Source organism: Aquila chrysaetos, chromosome 1 (assembly GCF_900496995.4).
Source record: "Aquila chrysaetos chrysaetos chromosome 1, bAquChr1.4, whole genome shotgun sequence".
Classification (NCBI taxonomy): domain Eukaryota; kingdom Metazoa; phylum Chordata; class Aves; order Accipitriformes; family Accipitridae; genus Aquila; species Aquila chrysaetos.
Genome location: NC_044004.1, coordinates 5,901,782 through 5,923,407, shown reverse-complemented (window position 1 = coordinate 5,923,407; position 21,626 = coordinate 5,901,782). Strand labels below are relative to the sequence as shown.

At 39.2% G+C, this 21,626-nt stretch overlaps 1 protein-coding gene across 2 annotated transcripts in view; it reads right to left on the bottom strand.

The window, feature by feature from the left end:
* EIF2AK3 (eukaryotic translation initiation factor 2 alpha kinase 3) overlaps positions 1–21,626 on the bottom strand; it is a 44,420-nt gene that overhangs the window by 7,286 nt on the left and 15,508 nt on the right. For both annotated transcript variants that reach the window (XM_030019279.2, XM_030019289.2), the window contains exons 3-13: positions 14,971–15,165; positions 12,886–13,016; positions 10,583–10,817; positions 10,152–10,314; positions 8,689–8,826; positions 8,056–8,178; positions 7,238–7,458; positions 6,779–6,891; positions 5,594–5,716; positions 4,185–4,334; positions 2,398–3,163 (exon numbers count right to left, since the gene is read on the bottom strand). In XM_030019279.2, coding sequence (XP_029875139.1) covers positions 2,398–3,163; positions 4,185–4,334; positions 5,594–5,716; positions 6,779–6,891; positions 7,238–7,458; positions 8,056–8,178; positions 8,689–8,826; positions 10,152–10,314; positions 10,583–10,817; positions 12,886–13,016; positions 14,971–15,165 — 2,358 coding nt within the window. The remainder of the gene's footprint in view (positions 1–2,397; positions 3,164–4,184; positions 4,335–5,593; positions 5,717–6,778; positions 6,892–7,237; positions 7,459–8,055; positions 8,179–8,688; positions 8,827–10,151; positions 10,315–10,582; positions 10,818–12,885; positions 13,017–14,970; positions 15,166–21,626) is intronic.

Here is a 21,626-nt window from a genome sequence, read left to right as displayed (position 1 = left end):
CAAAAGAATTTGAACTGTGACCTATTCACTTGCCTACCTAAATTCCTGCCACCTTGCCATTATGGTATCTCTGATTAGTAGGAGCCTCATCAATGCATCTCAGTGGGCACTGTTGATATAAAATATTTAAAAGATCTTCTTGAATCTTTTAATATGCATGCATACAAATTTATTTTCACATAGGTCAATGAGTTTTTGCTGGTACCAATGGGAGCAAGAACTGGCCTCTGCTATCAGGTAGCTCTGCCTCTAGCAAAGAAAACATCTTTGCAGGTTATTTGCTTATTAGTGCTGGCACGAACTTAGAGTTGTATGACCAGTCTCTTGGACAAATTACAAGATTAGGTGAGATATGTTCCTAGGAGCTTCTGAAAGTTACAGAAAAACATTAAATATATTGGCTGTTGTTTTGACCAGATTAACACGTAACAGACAAATAAACTTCCAGGATGCAAGAATAACATCTATACACGCATGGGAAGTTTTCTGAAGCAGGAAGTTGTTCGTTCAGGGACAGCCTTTCCAAGTTGTTTATACCAAGTAAACAAAATGAAATCTCTTGTTCAAATTGCTGCCAATATTGAATTTTTAAGATGTTCCAACAAAACGCTACACAACTGCTGATTAAGACTAATACAGCTTTAAGGGAAGATCTACATAAGCTTTACTGAACAGTGATCTCAGTAAAGACTGTAGAGAGTTACAACTGACAGTATTGTTAAGAAAGGTTATTAATTAACATGTCTAGCAACATATTAGTATAGGGATTTAATTCCTTTTCTGGTCAGTTTCTCAAGCACTTAAGATTTTTCAGATAATTGGTTCAAGGTAATTGCTTAATGGTGATGGGAAAGAAAAGACTTGGATGGGTTCATGAGTTTTTCCAACTTTGACATATCCCTTCACTGTTGCTGAATTTGAGTCCCCTTTTACTGCCACATCTGAGATGGCATTTTCATCTTTTGTTTCTACTGATACCAAATGATTACCATCCGAGAAGCTACAACAATGGTTATAATCATTTCAGTATTTAACTCCATTGAGGTAGGTATTAATGCCTCCTCAAATAAGCAAAGAGAAACAGGAACTGCCTCTCCACTGTTTGGCAAAAGCAATCCATTTCTCAAAGCTTATAATACTAAGACTAACTTCACCTGGGCTCTTTAATTAAATTCTGGTATTTGGTAACACATACTGACACTTCAGTGCTAAAAGTTCCAGCAATATTAGGCACTAACATAGTATCAGAAGCAAAAATGAAAGAAAAGCTACAAAAAGTTACTCCTGACTTCAGTTAACGTTAAACGCCAGGAGGTGAAAATCAACATCCAGACAGTTAAGACTGGGAAAGGTATCAGATGTTAAAAAATTATGAATTCTTCAGAAAGCTACATTGTGATAGTTGGCACTGACTTGGAATTCAACAGTTTACATTTCAATCCTAGAGCAGTAATAACTTAATTTTTACTTCCTCCAACCAGGAGTAATGCCACCGCTCCTAGGCAGTATTGCTATAGAAAGAAGGAAAATACCAGAATTAGAATCATAGAACCATTTAGGTTGGAAAAGACCTTTAAGATCATCAATTCCACCCGTAAACGTAACACTGCCAATTATCTGCTTAACTTGAAACTGTAGAACAGGATCCAAAATAGCTTTCTCTGCCACACAGTTCAGCAATGAACAACCCTGTATAAAGAACCTGAATTAAAAATGCCATAAAACAAATGCAACTGATCTGTGCCAGGTGCAAGAAGTCTTGCTGTAAGAAAAACTTTAATTGCAATAATAAATGATTAATGTTTATTTCCTGGAGCACTGTACTTCCAGATTATTGTAGATATGTTAACTCAGCTTTTTTAACACGCATGTTGAGGTCACTGATAAGAGTCAACTATTTTAGCAGGATTTGTCTCCAGTGCCATATTACTGCCCCCCACAAAAAAATTTTACCTGTATCCACACACTCATGATCTGTCAGTTTGAAGCAGAACTTGACACTGAGCTAAAACAGCCTGGCACTGCTGTATTAGGAGCAGCCAAATTTGGGATTGCTGATGCTCAAGTTTGTAATGCAGTGGAGGGACAGTTACCCTGTGATGACATTTGAGTCAGTCCACGTGTTTCAGGAGTTTTACAGCACCAGAGACTTTTGTATGATACTTTGGGCACAAATAAATCAAGTTACGATAGCTCCAAAGATAATCTCACGGTACTAAACCAGAAAAAATTTGCCTATAAGACACAGCCAGTGAGATAACTAACCAGTTACAACCAGAATTTGGAAAGCTCAGGTATTCAGTGATGATCATGCCAATAAATAAATTAAAAAAAAAAAAAAAAAAAAACCCAAACAAAAAACCAACACATTTCCTACAGTAAACTAAGAATACAAACCTTGAGATCCCTGTGCATTAATCCTTTGCTATGCAGAAAGTCAACTGCTTCAGCTATCTGCAGAAATATCTGCAGACACTCTGTCCTTTCCCTCTCCTCTATCATGCATCTTCTGCTCATCCAGTCTTTAAGGTTCTCTTTCCGGCAGAGCTGCATCTGGATGTAAAGATACACCTTTGGAGAGGTGGGCTTGACTTTTTCTGCAGTATTTTTAGAAAGGTCCAGGCTTAAACTTGTTGGCCTTGGTGGAGAAACAGAGAGGGGACTTCCTGAAGCAGACTTCTTGTTATCAGATTCCTTTGTACTTTTTGCCTTATCCTCAGAAAGACTCTCATCATGCGAAACATCAGCTTTATCCTCCTTACTAGAAGCATTTCCACAACCAGAATCCTCAAACACAATAGAAGAGGAGGTCCCTTCCCTCAGGTGTACAACAGGAACAGCTGAAGAGCAAATTTCCAAGGAGTGATCCAGCTCGTTATTGTTGATAGTACTGTCTTCTACATCACAGCCTGTAAGGACGCTGTCCTGAAGGTTTAATAGCGGATCTTCTGACTGGTTGTCCCTGTTGTCCATGGCAGAAAATTCCAGAGGAGAAAACTGGCTTCCGGATGAATCGGACTGACCACAGGGTATTCCCACGGACCTTACCCTCTCTGATGAAGTGGCAATAACTTCAATGTGCTCCTTTGTAGAAAATGGCTCTGTTCTGATCTTAAATGATGGGACATCCATCGGACTGGGTGAACTGAGTGGCCAATCAGTGCTAGAAGAACAAAATCAGAAGATCAATACTACAGAACTTCATTCCACCAGAAATGCATTTTCAGAAGCCCAGGTTTTAACAACTGCTATCTCTGAGAACCATGTCATACCATAATCGTAAATGACTACCCAAGTGTGGGAATCACTAATAACCAGGATTTAGCATCCATTTTTCTTAGCAAGGATGATGTTTTCTCACTGAGACAAGAGTGTTGATAAAAGGAAAATTTAGCAAGCTCTACTGCCTGGATTCCCAATGTGCAATCAGGCTCATCTTCAGCTTGAAAAAATTCAGTCCTTTAGAACAGGCATTGCAATAACTATTTAAAGTGCCTTGGAAGAATTACAGCTGTGAAATGGTAATTTGATGCCTGAAATATAAAGGTCGCTGTATTCGAAAAATTGTTAGGCATGTTAAGATGTTATTATGAGACCACTAAATAGTCTTGTATTAGGCCTCATTCTTTAAATGCTAACATACACCCACTTTTTCCTTTCTCTTAACATCCTCTAACTCCTTTATCTAATTTTCCATTTTTAATCTACTTCTACCAAGCTTTATAAATCGTCACTCTGATTATCCCTCACATATTTCTGCTGAAATAAATTCATTGAAGCATTGCAGTACTGAATCAGATCCATCTAAACCAAGACAACAAAGAGGAGAAAAGCAGTGGAAAGGAACAAAGAGGACAAAGATGCCAAAGTTTAAAATTGAATCACAGTAGCAATGCTCCAACCTTCCAACCACCCAAAGATTCAATTACAGAAGTTAAATTAAGAAGTACAAGATGCTTCCTAAGTGAAAGAAGGACCTTAACACAACAGAGGACTCAAAAATCAAGAGACGCCACGCACAAGTGTGATACATTTTTACCTTGTTCAATTGAAAAGTTGACAGGCTAAGTTAATAACCATCACTTTCCTACATAGTCTCTCCATCTTCCTGGATCATCTACCAGTTCTCCCATTCTGTTGATGTACAATCTCAAATTCAGTTGTTAAAAAAAACCACGAGTTACCTTTCATCTTTTAACCACTGTTCATCCATCTTTTCCTGCCATCTCTCAGGTGGAGCTTCCAGCCATGCATTAAAATACCGAACAATACCTGGATGCTCAAGTTTAGCTAACGCTTTGACTTCCCGCATCACCTTTTCACGAGCCAGCTCCCTACAATTTGGGGTGAGGAGAACGACAGAGACATGGTCACATAAAGCAACAGCATAGTACAGAAATTTCTGCAAAGGAATTTAATCAAAGCTAGCCCAGTATAAACCAGGCCAGTAGTATTGCTCTTCACAACAAAAGACAGATATGTCTTAAATTCCCCAGAGTAACTCCTTTAGGTTAGAAGTGTGGAGGAGCAGTACGTGCTCATAAAGGCTAAGTATTTAGTTATCCCTTTTCTAATAATTACAGGCAGCAAACTGAGAAGAAAAGGTTCATCTTGCTCTCAACTGTTTACAAGGATAGAAAAAAGACCACTAACAGCAATATTCTACAGGGATGTAGAAGACACTGACACAAAAGAAGACAGACAGTAATACCTTAGTATTTCTTTTTTAATTGGCATAATGTAAGGAGACTGCGTAAATACTATCTCCATTCTATGGACAGGAAAGCAGGTAGCCTGGTATGTTATTGAAGTAAATAATCTCTCTTCATATGACCGTAACTGGATCAAATGAAGTCAGATGGTTTTATTTAATGGGTTTGAAGATGCTTGAAAAAGAAGAATTTAGGCTACCTTAAATGTCTGAACAAAACCTTTAATCTTAAATAGTCACGCTTATTTAACACATTAAAAAAAATAGTAATTCTAGATTTCATAGCTTTACCCCCTCCCTCTACTGGCCTGCCTGTTGCTGTTCTAACTTGAGATTTCCAGAAGCAGTGTCTCCCATCTCCCACTAAAAGGAACTGCTGCAAGCTCTGTGTAGGGTAATTCAGCAGCATGGCTTGACCACCTATGACTGAAAGAAAAGGTAGGGGTTGTGGGACCAGAAAATGAAACAAATGGACAAATGGAGTCAGAAAAGCTGGTGAAGGAGAGAGAAAAGAAAGAGAAGGTGGAGTAGGAGAGGTAAGGAGAGGAAGGAGAGAGGCAAATTAACAGCGCTACAAATAACTGGTCCTGTTATCAAAGGCTCTATTCATCAAGGAAATCAAAGGAGTTCCCATGTAGCCGCAGCATCCTCACGAGGGTCCTGCTATGCAAGTATTTTAGCCAAGCAGGTCACCCTTCTGCTGCGATTACATATGCCAAATTCTTGATGCCAAAACTAAGTCAGCCCCCCCATTAAAAAGTACGTCATTCATCCTAATGTGGTATCTGAGAAATCAGTTCAGGAACAGATGGTTCAGTGTAGGATGGGATCCCACCATTCAATTCATTACTCCTCCTATATTGCAACAAGCCCATTCATTACCTGTTAGGTAAACGGATACGTTTGATAGCATAGTTGCAGTCATCCACTTTATTTCTGGCTTCAAAAACTACTCCAAAACCTCCACGACCTAGACACTGAATTGGTTCAAAATCTGTCAGGTATCTGGGAGGAGAAGGGTGTGAGGAAGGGACAGAAGAATGGAGGGAGGATAGAGGAGAAAAATGCATTAGTATTGATAGAAAAATAAAGTCATTTAAAAGATAAAGTCATTTATGACTAAGAGTAAAATATTTCTGTACAGGCAAAACACAATGAACAACTCAAAGCGTTTCTTATCTTTTTTCCCTGCTTACCCACTGAGGCAATCAGATGGTTACCTATTTATGAAATGGACAGTTGCTGATTATGCAGTGTGTATCACAACCCAGCAAGATCCATTATGCATGCACACAACAAACTGAGGAAGTTTTTCAGAATATCAGGTTGCATGCTTACTGGATCATGGACCTTGAATCTGCAGCCCAAGTTTCTATACCCAAACTAGGTGGTGACAGCTAAGTATTTTCTAAGTCATGATTTGCCTTTAACCCCACCCCAAATAACTACTTTTGCAACTAGTCCCTCTAAGCATCCCTTCCGAAACATCACCGTTCTTAAATCTCACTATCTTACTCTTCCTCATTTTAAATACTCTAGTTCTTACTTTCAGGGAGTTACAAATGTACAGGAAATAGTCACATTTTCTTCAGAGTATCATGATATGACCCTACACACCCTTCTGTCTTAACCAACTCCTTCATAACAGCAACAAAGGTTTGTTCCAAATATAGTCTGCTTTTTCTGCAGAGTATATAAAACATCATCAGTTTCCATCTGCAATTGCCTTTCTCTGCTTTAATCCATAAACACAGAAACAGAGGGAGTAAAGACTGATTAAGACCTTCAAGAATCAATCTTCCATTTCACTTATCAGCAGGAAATACGAGAGCAACGTTCCTGATCACAGGTATCCTGTAGACTCTCCAAGACTGCTTAGACTAATCGTAACTGCAATCTCCCGTCAGTAATGGGGTGACAGGGTTATTTGTGTCAGCTGCCAATTATCCTGCGAAATCAGAGGACTAGGACAGGTAAGAACAAGTGAACACCTACTTCTTCCTCCAGATAGTATTAGTTGTCACACTGACTGAAAAGCCTGTACATGTTGCGTTGAACTGAGCTCACCTTGACACGTATCCAGAGTTCTTGACATCACTCCAGTTGCTGTCTTTAACATCTCCACAAGTGGGCTCATATTTACTATCAGTCTGACACTGTGTTTCAGATTCCTTCCGCAGCTAACAAAGGTTACCAAAACAAGAACAAAAACCAAACAAACAAAAAAATTCAACTCCTTGAGTACTTGAGACCAGTTTGTACCCCTAGATATGACATTCAATAATTTCAGTGTAAGTATCTCCAAAGATGTCAGATACGGTTGAAGCAGTCTAATCTGCTTGTTGAAGCAGTCAAGCAAATTGTACATGGCAGCTGACAGCCTTCACAGATAGGTTAAAGAATAAATTTAGACTTTTGATTTTGTTATCTCATTAGTTATTAACTTATTAATACTACTCATTGCAGACTCAAAACCGAAAGAAAAGGCTAGAATAATACCTTCTGTATTCAGAAAAAAATACTTACTCTGCTGTAAGGATGGGGATGGAAGAGTTTGCGTACAATAAAAGTTGTGGCCACAATGCAAAATATAATGGTGCCAACAATTTCTTTCCACCAGTGAAGCAGAAGAACAGGATCTTTTTTGCGAATGTTTTTGTAATTTGTATCATCAAAAAATCTGACAGTGATCTGGGTGCTACGTTTATTTCTCTCTCTTTTGTAGTAGGGTAAGTAATAACCATTATCTGTGTATAAAAGACAGAAAGAGGGCATGGGTTTACTTGCAGGTAATTATAAAACAATTTTGTCTTCTCATTAATAGGTTTCCTCAAGAGACCCATGGTATTTTTGTTTGCATGCCCCATGATTTTAAATGGCACATAAGCAAATTCAGTTCATCAAGGTTGTGGACTCCATGGCAGCTAGGCCTCCCATCAAAGTTTACTACTTCAGAAGGCCTGGCCACTGATAGCTTTAAACCAGAGTATCTTCCGTATGGAAAACTTTATACCTCCAGGCTGAGTCTCTAGCACTGTTAGCAAATTCTGAAAAAAGTAATTCACAAGCTTTTTCCGCTCGGACCAACTATCAGTGGCAATGGCAGTACACACAATACCTCTGCAGTAGGAATTTCTGGCACTCAGAAGTGCTTTGTGTGGCACTAATTGTACATACACCACAATTTGGAAATCCTAGTTTGGGCAATAATTTCCCAGTTCATTAAATGTTAAAAAAATACACATATTTAAGATCAAACATATGGCCTTTTATTGAATTTCACAGATAATAAATGGGCAAACCTAGCTATTTGAAACAGTTCAAAATTTGGAACTTCCACCTACCATATGGATACTGCAGAACTGAAAGTGCTCCATTACTGTACTCTTCATGAGAATACTTGTCATTGCTGAGACACTTATCAAACTCATCAGACCCCACCAACACTGGAGTCCTGGAAGGAGAATCTAAGCATACAAATGACACAATTTTCTGAGCTGAACTGTTATAAAAATTCTGTTCTTGTATTAATTTAATGAGAACTCCAATTGCATAATCTTAGAAAAGGTCTCTTGGACCAGATCATGAGAACCGAAATTAATCCAAGGAAACATTAAGAAGGCTATTTTAAGGTAACAGTTACTTAACACCTCTCCCCCTTGCCAAAATACTAGTTTTGGACAAGTCAATTCACTCATATTCACATCACTGCAAAAAACTACTTTTTTTTGAAAAATTTGATTTAGAAGACCCAACATTTCATTACTAAAAAAGACCCTGTCAAATCCATACTAAAAGAAAGCAGACATTAAACATTTAATTAGAAAAAAAATAAACAATTAATAAAGCACAGAGATAGTTCCTGAACTGGTTTACAGCTGGAAACATTAGACTAGTTTGAAACATATTGGAAATCAGAAAGATGTCCTGTCTTTTCAGAGCTAAGACAGTAAATGAAACTCTGAATTGTTACTTACGGATTAAAGGTTTCCATTTGATTTTGGGGAGAGGAATAATTGCATTATCGTTCCTGGATTCCAGAGCCTTTGGGTTGGTTGGGAATTTCTCAGAAATTCTGACTGATGACTGAAGATACAACTGGCCCCTGTACATACCTAAGTAATAAACCAGAGAGCGCATCAGTCTTAAGATTTCATTCTCTTCACTCCTGAATAAAATTGCCCAGTTAAAATACATGGTTAAAAACATTTCCGAAAATGTTTCTTTATATTCTGAGAATCTGAGATACTGATTCTGATTGCTAGGCTGGACGAATTCCAGTAATATGTTCCCTCTGTTCTACAAAAGCAAGAGACCAGGACATCTCATTCTCACTGTTGGAGAGCTGGTGCTACAGAAAAATGCCAGCAGTTTTTAAGAGCTATAAAGAGCTTGGGCTTTGCATAGGTAAGACTTCTTTCAAACTTCCTACCCTTGTTAATGCTGGTACAGATTACTCCTCAACAGCCATTACCAGGAAGGCTGGAACAATCTGGCTTCTTCCTAGTGTAATTCTTTATCTGTGTAACCACTAACAGGAAAGCTACAAGGTGTAAAGACTTATAGAAAAAGGCTAAGGCAAACAAAGTCTTAGAAAACCAAAGCACGTTTACCTCCCAGAGACAGACAGACAGCTGAGAGGAAGAAGGACCTGGGACCACTCTATTTCAAATTGTCACAAACCACATCAAATGAATTCTGACAGCTGGATGAAAACTTAGTCACATAAAATCTTAACTGAAATTTCTTCATGGTAAGTTACCATAATCAGTGTAGAGGAAAAAATGAATGCGACAAATTAGCGTGCTGGAGGGAGATCTTGCTTATTGCTTATAGAGCAGTAAGACTGCCTTGTTAACTATAAACCTATGTTTAAAAGTTTCAAGACTTGCAATCATCTCCAATGTACTGAAACTACAAAGCAGTGAACGTTTCAGAATCAAAATGGGAAAGATTTATGGTTTTGAAATGTTTTGGGTTTGAAAAATAAAAGGAAAAAAAAAAAAATCAATCTTTTAACTATCACTGTTTAGGCTAAACAGTCATAGATACTAAATTCTGCCATAGCCAAAGGCATGCTGTACCTTTTGTAATTGTCAGAATTTCTAAGATGGGTACACAGAACTCTGACTGTGAATGACAACAGCAAAGATGACCAGAGCAGGCTAGGAAGAGATGAGAACATATCTCTACCTTTTCAAAGTCTTTAAATCAAGTCAAGGTGCCTTTTTAGGATATATGTTATTGAAGCCTCAATTTTGGGGCTTTATAAAGCAATGCGGGTTGAATTTAACAGCTTTCATTATGCAGAATATCAGACTGGACATGTTAGGGCTCCTCTTAACTGTAATCTACCAGTACAGAAAGATCTGCTTTATTATGACCTCAACAAAGAAAAGAATAACATTTACTACAGAAAATGCTGCAGTCGGTGTCTCACCCAAATAGACACTGGATTCTGTGGCCCCTCTGGCAGCTTCCACAAGATCTTCCTCATCTTCCAATACTTCATTGTTCGCAGTATAACTTGTGTCATCAAATAGACTGATTGGAATGACTTTGCCATCCTTAACCAGCCATGCAGAAGCAATTGGAGTGCAAAACTGAAGAAGAGAGAGGTAACTGGAAAATTAATGTTGCATTAACTAGATATTATGTAAGAATAATGCTAAACAACGTGCTTAAATTCCTTGGTTTAGTTTTTGTAACAGATGTAGCAGCTCAAAGTCAGAACTTCAGTTAAAAAAACCCTACAAGTAGATGTGTGCTTCTTTACAAAGACAGCACGTGAAACCCAAGATGAAAGATATCATCTATGATGCTGCAAAACTTCTACTTTTGTAACATTTAATATTCTGTCTTTTCCCCTACCTGGTATTCCCATTCCAGATGTCCTCCTTGTTTGTTAAAAGCCATCACCTTCCAGTCAGCTACTGAGACCTTTATCACTGTATCTTTCATCATGGCTTCCTGCTCATCCACATCCGAAATAATTTTTGTTTCTTCCTTGTTCATATTTGATTTAAAATTGCTCTCAATATATCCTGCTCTAGTTTCAATATCTGGGACATAGCGCAGCTCAAAGTGACCAACGCTGAAATTCCACCTTAAAGAAAAAGAGAAAAACTTTATAGAAACAACTTACATATTCCAAGGAAGTCCCAAATCCCTTGTCCAGAAGATTCTTAAACTGAATTACCTATATTTGGCCCACACTTTCACAGTAAACTCTCAGATTGTCAGATGAACACAACTGTACCAGGAGGGGGAGTGCTACACCAGAATACAAACCAAACAAGCTGAGAAATCTTATCAACATGATGATGGGCGAGTTGAGAAAACAACTAGTGAAGTAGGGCCAATGGCATTAGAGGTTTAGTATATGGACAGGACAATTAAAATCATCAAGTAGTACAGCTGTGTCTGTTTAGTAGGAAAACGTTATTTAGCTGATGAAAGCAACAAGTATAAAACATTTAGGAAGCAGCATTCTACACAAGACATGTATCTCCATTAATAAAGCGGATTTAATTTGAGAGGGAGGGACAATGCCTTTTTTTTTTTTCCCCCCCCCCCCCTTTTTTTTAATCCCACACACAACCTAACACAGAATTTCTTTGACTGGTACTTCATGAAACCAGGACTGCTCATGTCCCATAGGTTAACACCAAAAAAAGACAACTGAATAAGTAACACAGAGTTGTCTTGCAGAGCCAAAAGCTCTTTGATTTTTGTAAACCAACAAATTAGAGCAGAAACTGAAAATCATTTTCAGAAAGATAAAGAATAATTATTTTCTTTTTTCCATGACATAGACCAATGCTCTAGAGAAGATACAGATGGGAAAGGATTGCAAGTTTGTGTCTTCAACAGCAAGAAGGGGGAAAACATTTCCTGAGCAGTATGTTTGGTACCCAAAGTTCCTTAGGACCAGTTTGGCAACCACCAGGAGCCCAAACTGTCTCCTTAAAGAATTTACAACCTTATGGTAAAAGTTTGGCATATTTTATATACTCAGTTGATCTATTAAAAATTTTTCTTTCTCTGGATTAAAAACCCAGATCTACCCTGTAAACTCCACAGCAGCCATACCGCATCACCAGGAAAGCACCTCTGTTTCTGACTACAAAGACAGGAGGATTCTGGTGCACAAGATGCCATACTATGTTTTTGAAAGAGATGTATGAAAGAAAAAGCATGTGTTTATGACATACCTCTCCCTGCCAATATCAGTCTCCAAGAACCACGGAACCCAAGATTTCTCTTTTCAGACATCTGATCTGCTAATCTATTGGAGTTTTAATTAGGTTATCTCTGATACACTACGGATGCACAACCTGTCAAATCCTGCTGTAAACAGAAGAGGGAGCAGGGGAACAGGGAATAACTAGTTCTCCACTAAATTGTTGGGACATTATTGTATCTATGTATGGCAACCAGTCTTTTAGACTTGTATTTTATGAAGTGGGCGTTGTTTGGGGTTTTTTTTAGTAGAATACATGTCTGTATTTTTATAGAAATCTTGATGTATTAAAACTTCAATGTGACAGCATTATGAAAGTCACAGACTGAACCAGTTTCTACAGCTTGTAAAGAACAGACCACCTACGTTATGAAATGAACAAAGTAGATTTAAGAATAGGACTTATAAAAAAATAAGACTGAAGACGTTTTAAAATATCAACTTAAAATGAAAGCTAAAGACATCAAGTATGAAAAAAACCAGTGACAGTTACCATGAGTAGGTAAAGAACTTAAAAGTGAATCAGTAGGTCATAAGAAGACTTTTAAACTGTCTCCCTTTGTACAAAAACCAACAGTTGGAACAAACATTAGTGACATTTGCCTTGTGCAGTAGAGCAGTGACAAACTCTTTTGACGTATGCAAGGACAAGGAAAACAATTTTCATTTGATTTAGAGGGAATATATATACGTGCACATCTTTTCTGTCTAATCATCTATAAAACTGAAGTTCAAGACATTTTTCAAAAGCACTGAAGAGCAAAGGGGTTAGATCCTAGCCAATAGTCTGATGCATTCCTTTGGTTAACAATCTAAACTCCCTTGTGCAATTCCTAGACTAATGAGAGTAAAAAGAAGGTAAAACCCTTAAAACGTTACATATTAAGAACTTATCTCTATTGGATTGTTTCTGAACAATTCTGATGCTTACTTTTCATTGCCACTGCGTGGTCCAACAGCACGGACTGTTTTCTGGGTTCGGTGTAATAGGAGTGTCTCTTCCTGTTCTGTTTCATCGTCATCCCACCGGCGACAGCCCATAGCTGAGCAGATGTACTTCACCTAAGGGACAAGGCAAGAGACTTGCACATGCTTTGAAGACAAACAAATGTAATCAACAGCAATATTCAAAGCTAACAATCCTTACAACATATTTTTGGCTCACAGGCTATTTGGAGCTCCGTGATTTTAGATGCTCAACTTGAGGGACGTTGAAAAGCCTGGTTTAAGAGATAAGGACTTTTCAGAACTCGAATTTTCAAAAGATTCTAGTAAGTCTACAGTTTGGGCTATTTTGACTACCTTTTGACTGTATTTTGCACGTATGCCTACTTCCAACAGAAAGAAATCTTAACTCTCTCTTTTCCCACCATTTCTATGGACATCGAGAGAACATTCCTGCAAGACCCACAGCATAATTCTGCTTTCGTGCCATATTTGTCTCAGCATAACTCTATTAGCTTCAAATGAAGTACTATCGATTTATACAAAATAGTGCAGAGCCTTCCACCTTTGCCTTGTCAGCTATTAAAGGGGAAAGAAGACCTTATTTAACTCTCACAGTGACACAGACTTTGCAAGAGTCCCGATCTCAAACAGAATTTGGATTATATGGGCAATTGTATTTTGAAAAGGGAATTGAACACACTTTCAGAAAGTCTGAATCAACATCATACTACCAAAGACAACAGACTGCCCAAACTCTTAACGAGGAAGAGTAAGGCACTATTTTCTGTATGAAGCACCTTTGCTACTGTGAGCATAAGCCAGGAATCAAAGCAGAAACCAAAATTTCCACTTCCTGAACACTGGGGGAGGAGCAGTCTGTTGGTACATAGTGCCCTCTGCTATCAATGAGGAAATCAAAATTATTTCATGAACTCTTGTTTTGGATCTATGCTCTTTATCACTACTGACTACTCTACACCATGCCATAGAAGTGTTCTACATTAAAATGTATGGTCAAAATGAAAAAACTGATTTTGTGGAAAACAAACATTGGAAGTTTAAAATTCTGAAACTTTTTAACTTGTTTTGAAATGCACCAACGTTTCTGATTTAGCAAATGTCTGTTCTTCACTACACAAAGTTTCTACAAGCATTTTAATGACATCTGACACTAACAAGGGGGAGAGAGATGTGAATTCTAGGACTCAATGCAATTAATTCCTGTGCTTTTTCCAGCCTTTTTTTCTTCCATGTTTTTTCAAAATATACAACTTTTAACCAATGGATTTTGGAAGAAAAATACGTTCTGAACTAGTCAGATAGCAAGTAGTTTTCAACTTAAGTTTTGCATATGACTTTAAAATGTAAGGAGAACTTCTAGGAGATAGTAAACTCACTGAACACAACTACAAGTCTTAAACTTTTGCATATGTTGAATGTTTTTCTTGTTTTCAACCAGCTATCTCTCATTAGTTGTGAAAAATCTGAAATTAGTTGTGAAAAAAGTGTATCACCTAAAGCCTTCTTTGATATGCAGTAAGCTGAACAGCAAAGTTCAAGCAGAGCTATATGATCAAGCTGAACTCCTCTCCCAGCTCAGTAGAGAAAGGGGTCATCCCTCTTTTTTCCCCCCTCACTCACCTCTGGTCACAACCGCCCCGTCCCTTCCCTTGTGCTAGCTCTGGCACTCCCCAACCCCTTGCTGAGCTGGCTACAGCTAACCCAGCACAAAACTAATCCAATAAAAAGTGAACAGTTTTCTGTTGGGTTAGCAAGTTGAATCAGCTTAGCAAAGTGTGAGACAAGTGTTAAAGCCAGCACAGGGGATACAGCAGGAGCTCACAGGCAGGAGAAGATTGCAGTGGGGGCTCAGCCATACCATCTAACTGCACCAGCTGTTAGCCTTACTCCAGCCCGCTGTAGCTGTTGCCCAGGAAGCTCAGATTCTGCTCTTTTGTGCCACGCAGTTGTACACTTGAGCTGTACTGCAGTTTAAATCTCAAGAGCAACCTATTTGCACGACAGTGCTTGAAACACACACCCAGAAGGCAACTTTTCAGGCTCTTACCTTCCCTGAGTATGAGCTCAGCCCATAGGTCGTCAAAGACTTTCCCCCAACTAAGACAACGTCCTCGCCAAATTTGTAGGATGACTCGAGAAGAGATTCAACTGTGAAAGGAACTGCTTCCATGCTCTCTCGATCCCGATCCCACTGGAAAAGGTCCCCATCCAAGGAAGGGATTATCATCTTATTTCCAAATACCTAAAATAATTGAATTGAAGGTTAGCTACCATTTAACCACAATTTTATCAAAACACACAGATCACAAATGGAAACAGAAATGCTGTATAAACAAGTACAGTGCATTATATTCCAGTATCCTATTTTATGGTTTTGTATCCCAGAGTCTTATTTTTCAAAGTTATACTGAAGACAGAAAACTTTCAGGCATTCAAATCAAATCCGTATTTCAGTATTCTTAACTAAAAAACAGTTCAGCATGTGACACTTCATCCACTTTAAGCAAAATATTTTAAAGCTCAATCAGTTGATAGATTAGTGTTAATCCAAACTGTAGAAAATATAATACTGGGAGAAGCATTCTTGAAGAGACAGTCACTGGTTAAAGTGCAAGTTTTGCAGATAATTTGTGGTAGTTTCAAGACAGTGGCATTGTAGGTAAAGTTCTACTTCATTTTTTTTTTTTCTGGAGCTAGTTTACTGCTAAACACAGAATCAATCACTGTCTCTAGATCAGAAGACTGAATTCAGTTTTAAAAGAAAAGCTGAGGCTCTTTTGCAATTAGTGACTACTCCAGAACATCTACTGTCCTGTAAAGCAGAGAGCGCAATTATCACTGAGATCAGAGCTCACATTTCACCTTTGCCTTCCCAGACAGTTAAATCTAACTTCTCCTCCCCAGAATTTCTTACGTTTTAGTATACCATTCCTTTAAAATTTGCCTGGCTTTTTGTTTAAACACGTAAGTTAAAAAAAAAAAAAAAAAAAATCTTCACCAGGATATGGCATTTCATCCATTAACACTGAGATTTTCAAGGAGATCCTAGTTCGGAAGTATGAGTCATTGTCAATGAGTACTAAGGGACTTATTAAGAAACTCATTATCAGCATGATAGACCATAACTAATACTGTGGAGCCACAGTGGCTGTGCCCATCAAGAACAGTGAGAAACTGTAGTCCACATAATCTTAGCTTTTGAGGATATGGATTAACATGGAAGATTTTAATGCTTTTTCAGAACCTCTGTCCATTTGGGCAGTATCCTACAACATAATTACATTAAATTCAGACACTTTACACATTAGGATTTAAAGACTACTTCTGGTACATGTATACTAGCCACTTCAAACAAAGTGTTCCTGCTCAGACTCTAAGGCACAGATGTGTATTACGAAGCCACACAAAAGATCCAGAAGGTTTCTGGTTATTATTTCTGGAACCACTGTGAGGATCTGAAACCACTTCTCCTTCATAATTAAAATTCTCTATAACATGAGACTTTTTATTATTACTAATTGGGTCACAGACAAGCAAACAGCATTAAGCAAAGTTGGGATTCACCTAAACAGGAAGGGAAAGACAGATCTTGTAAATGCGTGCATGTCATGACTGTTTGACACACCTCATTCAAAGAGAAAATTTAGGTGAGTTACCCAACAATGCTGGTGACTTTTTTAAGATCCCTAAAGGATCCAACACTGATGGTTTCTGGCTTTGAAAAGCCTCATGATGACTGACAATTAAAATAAAAACTCCTCTCAGGAGCACAATGTGTAATTGAAGGGATGATAAAAGTAAACCGCCGAGAGTAGCTGTGAAGTGCTTTACAAAGCAAAATGAGGTATGTTCTTTCCCTCCCAGATATTCACCTTATGGCAAAACAGGCCAAACATCGTGGAAGAAACATTGCATGAGATCTGTGATGCACAAGAAATGTTGCATTATGGCCTGCCATTGGGCAGGAAACATACAAACACACACAGGTCTATACATATGCTTACAGAAATAAACAAAAAAAAAAAGCAAAAATTTTATTTTGCAGGGAGGGGTCATTTGTAGAAATCACCTGATCAGTGGAAAAATAAAGTAAATAAGGTTTACATAAACACTCATATTCAAAGCAGCCTTGTGATCTTGAGAAACAAAGGCATGCAGATTTTGGAAAACACCTTTTTAAAAACAAAAGATGCCAGTGCCAAAGTTGCAGCTGTAACCATGTTAGAGTATCCTGTTAAAACATTCAGCACAGAAAAGTAATATCATAAAATGTTTTTGTAATATATAATTTCAGAAATGCATAATAATTTTGATGACAACTTTTAGACTGTGCAGCTGTTACTTTGCATTAATAAATCCTCTCTAAGGTTTCTTCCTGCACGTGGTCCAGATACCTGTAAGTAGTTTGGAGGCCCACGTTCACTTCCAGCAATATGAGATATTCCATATATAAATAAGAATGAACAGCAAAGGTTCTTTTTACAAGCAGTTTTCCAAGTATACAAAAGCCAAACCAGCTCCTGTACTACTGTTTCAGTACACAGAGCCCAAGCCCGGCAAACCTAGCCATCAACAGACTTCAAGTCAGATCCTGAAGAAATTCTACTGGCCATCAGTCAGCTGAATTCATATAGCATGATCAAACTACATGTGTGCCACTGGCAGCTAGACAGCCACTTGCAAGTTCAGACTTTCAGATACACTTGCTGGAATCCACAACCACAATGGCTTTGTAACGCAGCATGCTCCAAGGGCTGCAGACCATCCCATCGGTTTGTGGAGACAGGAGGCAGCGGTGCAAACTGCCCAGGAATCACTGCTGAGCAAGGGGGACTCTCGGTGGGTAACTCTGCAAGCTCCGGGGACAGCATAACACACATCACCTTAAGTGTTTCCCTTGTCCTGAAGCTCTTGCTCCAGGGCCTGAGTAGGAAATTTTCCACTAGCAAACAACAGACAAAATCTTGGCCATTTCTGGGAACCACACGCCCAAATTCCCAACACGCATGAAGCTCACTCAGCAACACGCACTTGTATACTCCCAAGATACGGGTCAAATCAGGTCATGGCTTGTGTGCCTTCAAAAATTCCCCAACGGTGGGGCACTGTCTGCTCATTGGTCCCCATAAGCTGCAGAGGACAGACGAGACTGTTTCGGTCATCTCTGCTGATCACCTGCCCGTGCTCCCAACCTTGAGGTTGCCTACAGGAGCAGCATGACCTGCGTGACATTGGGAAAGAAAGGCTGAGAAAAGACACAACTGCTGCCGGTGAACACATCAGGAAAAGGAGCACAGGCAGCAGAAAGAGCTATTGCATTCAAGGACAATGCCAGAGTACAAGCAGATGGGGTAAACTGACCATAAGTAAGTGCAAGCCAGACATTTAGGCTACTAACCATCACAAACATGGTATTTCACAACAGAAACTGGGAGGGGGGGGGGGGGAGGAAAAAAAAAAAATCACCGTCTTTTAAGATGAATCTATCTATAAATGGGATTACATGACATAGTGCTGACAAGGGACTGCACCTGATTACCACAAAGGTCGTCTTTTACTAAAATAGCTTTATTTGAAGAATGGGGCAGGTATGCAAATGTGCATACTTGCAGGTGCCCACATACACATGTAACAAAAGGCATTTGTGTCCACTTGTGCTGACATCTTTTAAAAGAGCAGTTTAGCCAGAGGCTTTAGAAGGACATTAATAATAACAACTCCTATACGAGTTATGCAGCTCATTCTCTAGTACATCAGTAGCAGCAAAGGGACTTTCCTTGAAAGTACTAGCAAGGAGCATCGGCATGCAGCTCAGGTAAAGGAATGACATCACCCTGTATCTCAAAAGCATTACCTCATCTCCTAATCCAAGGAGTGAGTCACCCAGGCAGTCAGCTGCAAATCTCTTGGCACAGAAAATGTAGGTTACCACGATGCACTTACACATTCCTCTGATCTGTCAATGTAAATAGCTATTTGTTCAGCTTCACTGGTCAGCAATATGGCACATAATTGTTAAGTGGCTTGTCTTTCAGAAGTAACACTTAAAACCCCCCCCCACATTAACTATCGAGCCCTAAATGAGACGCTGCTCTTTTGCTCATTAAGAGTTTGAAGCTGAAGTTCTCCATTGGTTCGGCGCAGGGTGCCGCAGCCCTATCAGCAGCGCTGGCTGCTCAATCTCCAGGCCGACGGGTGAGGTAATGCAGTTTCTAAAAAGCCTTCACAAAAAAGCAAAAAAGCATAACGATCCGAAATGGCATACGCTACCAGGGAATTTGCTGTCTAGACTCTTTACTGGAAAGGAGGGCACTGCACACGAGGTTCCACGGCAGGTTGATCGGTGCAGGAAGAAAGCTGCTGATTTGTAGCAGTGGAGAAAAGAAAAAAAGAAAGAAAGAAAATATCGTGTAAACAGAGATCAAAACAAGCTGAAGTACTAAAGCTTCCATGAGCTGTTTAACAGTAAGTGTGACATTCATTTCCCATGCCTAACACTCTTTATCACAAGATGCAAAAATCAAGCCTGCTCACATGCAGGCACATCTGAGACAAGTCTGGTGCCAAAACAGTCAATATTATCATTTTCAGATGGGCTGGACTTTCCAATAACTCTGAGGAAATAACTAAGCACAGGTAAAATCTTTTCCTTAGAACAGGAAATGTTATGTCTTTCTGTTTTTCTAACACTTCAGCTTGTGCTTTTCAAACCTTACTCTTACCATAAACTGCAAGAGCTTAATTCCAGTTACTAATTAACTAAGACTAACCTATATGATCTTAAACGATACTGGTAACAATTTTTTTTCCTCTACGGTTATCTCTACAATAGGATCACTGTAACAAAAAGGATCAAAGCCAACATCAGGCATGTTCTTAAAAAAGCTACTTCTCAGCAAGAACTATGTCTTTTAAGTCCCTTTAAAATTAATCTAGGTAACATATTAAAAGCCATATACGGCAGCTTCACTCTAAAGGGTAGAAGCAACAGTCTACACAAACAAATCTGGGAAAGAGAAAGCAATCATTATGTGTTCCACATTTTTTTTTTAAATTCATAGGTGTACAGTAATACAGGTATCCATACCATAAATGTTTACAGTATTTTCAGGAGATATATTATCTCTCTCTCTCTCTAAACACACACACACACACACACGGCAAGGTCTTGAAATGTCCCGAGTTCAGGCTGATCTGGAACTGATTTATTGTCTGCTCTTTTTTGGTATGCATGCAGGGAGGTATCAGTGGTTTATGACTTCCTTCCAGTATAAGAGGTTATTTCTCCTCTTCAGCTTGGATTTCAGGATGTCGATTCATCTGAATCTACCCTTTACCTACCTGCAGAAATCCTGAAGCACAGGGTACAAGGATGACAGCATGCTGTTTCCAAGAGGCAAACCCTAATCAAACAGGAGTACAATGGGATGAAGGGGCCAGCTAGAGTCTAAGGAGATATTTTTCTTCAAACTTTCTGCAAGGCGCAGAACATCACCGCTTCCTTAAGAAGAGAACAAAGACCCAGGCACTAGTACAATCTTTTGAAAAACAAAGGCTGTTGAGCTAAGCTACTCCACTGCCTAAAGCACTGGTAAAAGAGCAAAGTATTCTTCAGAGCATACAGTGCTGTTTAACCAGCCAAGGAAGAAGAAAATTGACTGCAAAGGGGAGTCCATGATTTACATCAGTAAAATGACCTTCTTAGACGTGTTCAAGGGCAATGAGGAAGCTGAAGCAGGAAATACCAACAGACAGGTGGTTGTTTTGTCTAGAAAAACTTTCCTTCTTGTGAATGCCATCACTTCTGATCTCACCACTACACTTGTTTACAAAGTGCGTACCTGTTCCTGACCACCTCCTGTTTCTGTTAACCAGCGTCAGTGCCCAGACCATCTTCGAGACCAGGACCGTGAGAAAGGCTGCACTTGGACATCTGATGAATCAGTATTTTATGGAGCAGTTTATGGAGGCAGGATTACGTGGCCTTCCTCCTCTGAAGAGGTAAGAGCCAGCCTGTGCCAGAGCGGCACATCAGAGAAGCCATGGAAATAGGTTTCATCTCAGCTGGGGTGCGACAGACCCAAAGGGCACACCAGCTCTGCACAGCAACAGTGAGTGTGGATGTTTCTCAGACCTCACGGTAACTTTCACCATCAGGCCGTATAGCTCACCCAAAAACAGTTCACGGGATCAGTCAAGTAACCAAACCTGGTCCCCTGCCCCTGCCCACATTAAGACCCGTATGACAAGTTTGTATCTATTACGGTCTTTCTTATCCTTCCACTAAACCCCACACTCCACAAGCTGGTAGTTTCTATTTCATTTTTCGTTGGTTAGAGAAGACTGCACCAAGTCATAAACAACTTTCACGGCCCGGTATTTTGCGTATGATAAGTACACAAAGTGATGCTGTAATCCTGTGCTGGGTGAGTACTAAAGAACTTGTCTGAATACTCCTTTTTCTCTCTCCTCAAAGCAACACCTGCAACGTCCTTCCAATAACTTCATTAAATTACTACAGTTGGTATCTCTGTCGTGATTCTACACTTCAGATGTTAAAATCTGATCGGGTGTAAGCTACCAGGGTCCTGACAAAACTACCTTTTACACAAACAGTGCAGAAAGCAACAGATGACAGCAGCACAGTAGCTTGAGAATTATACTCTCCTTTCCAGTGTCAGGGGTACAGCATCTTGTTCATCT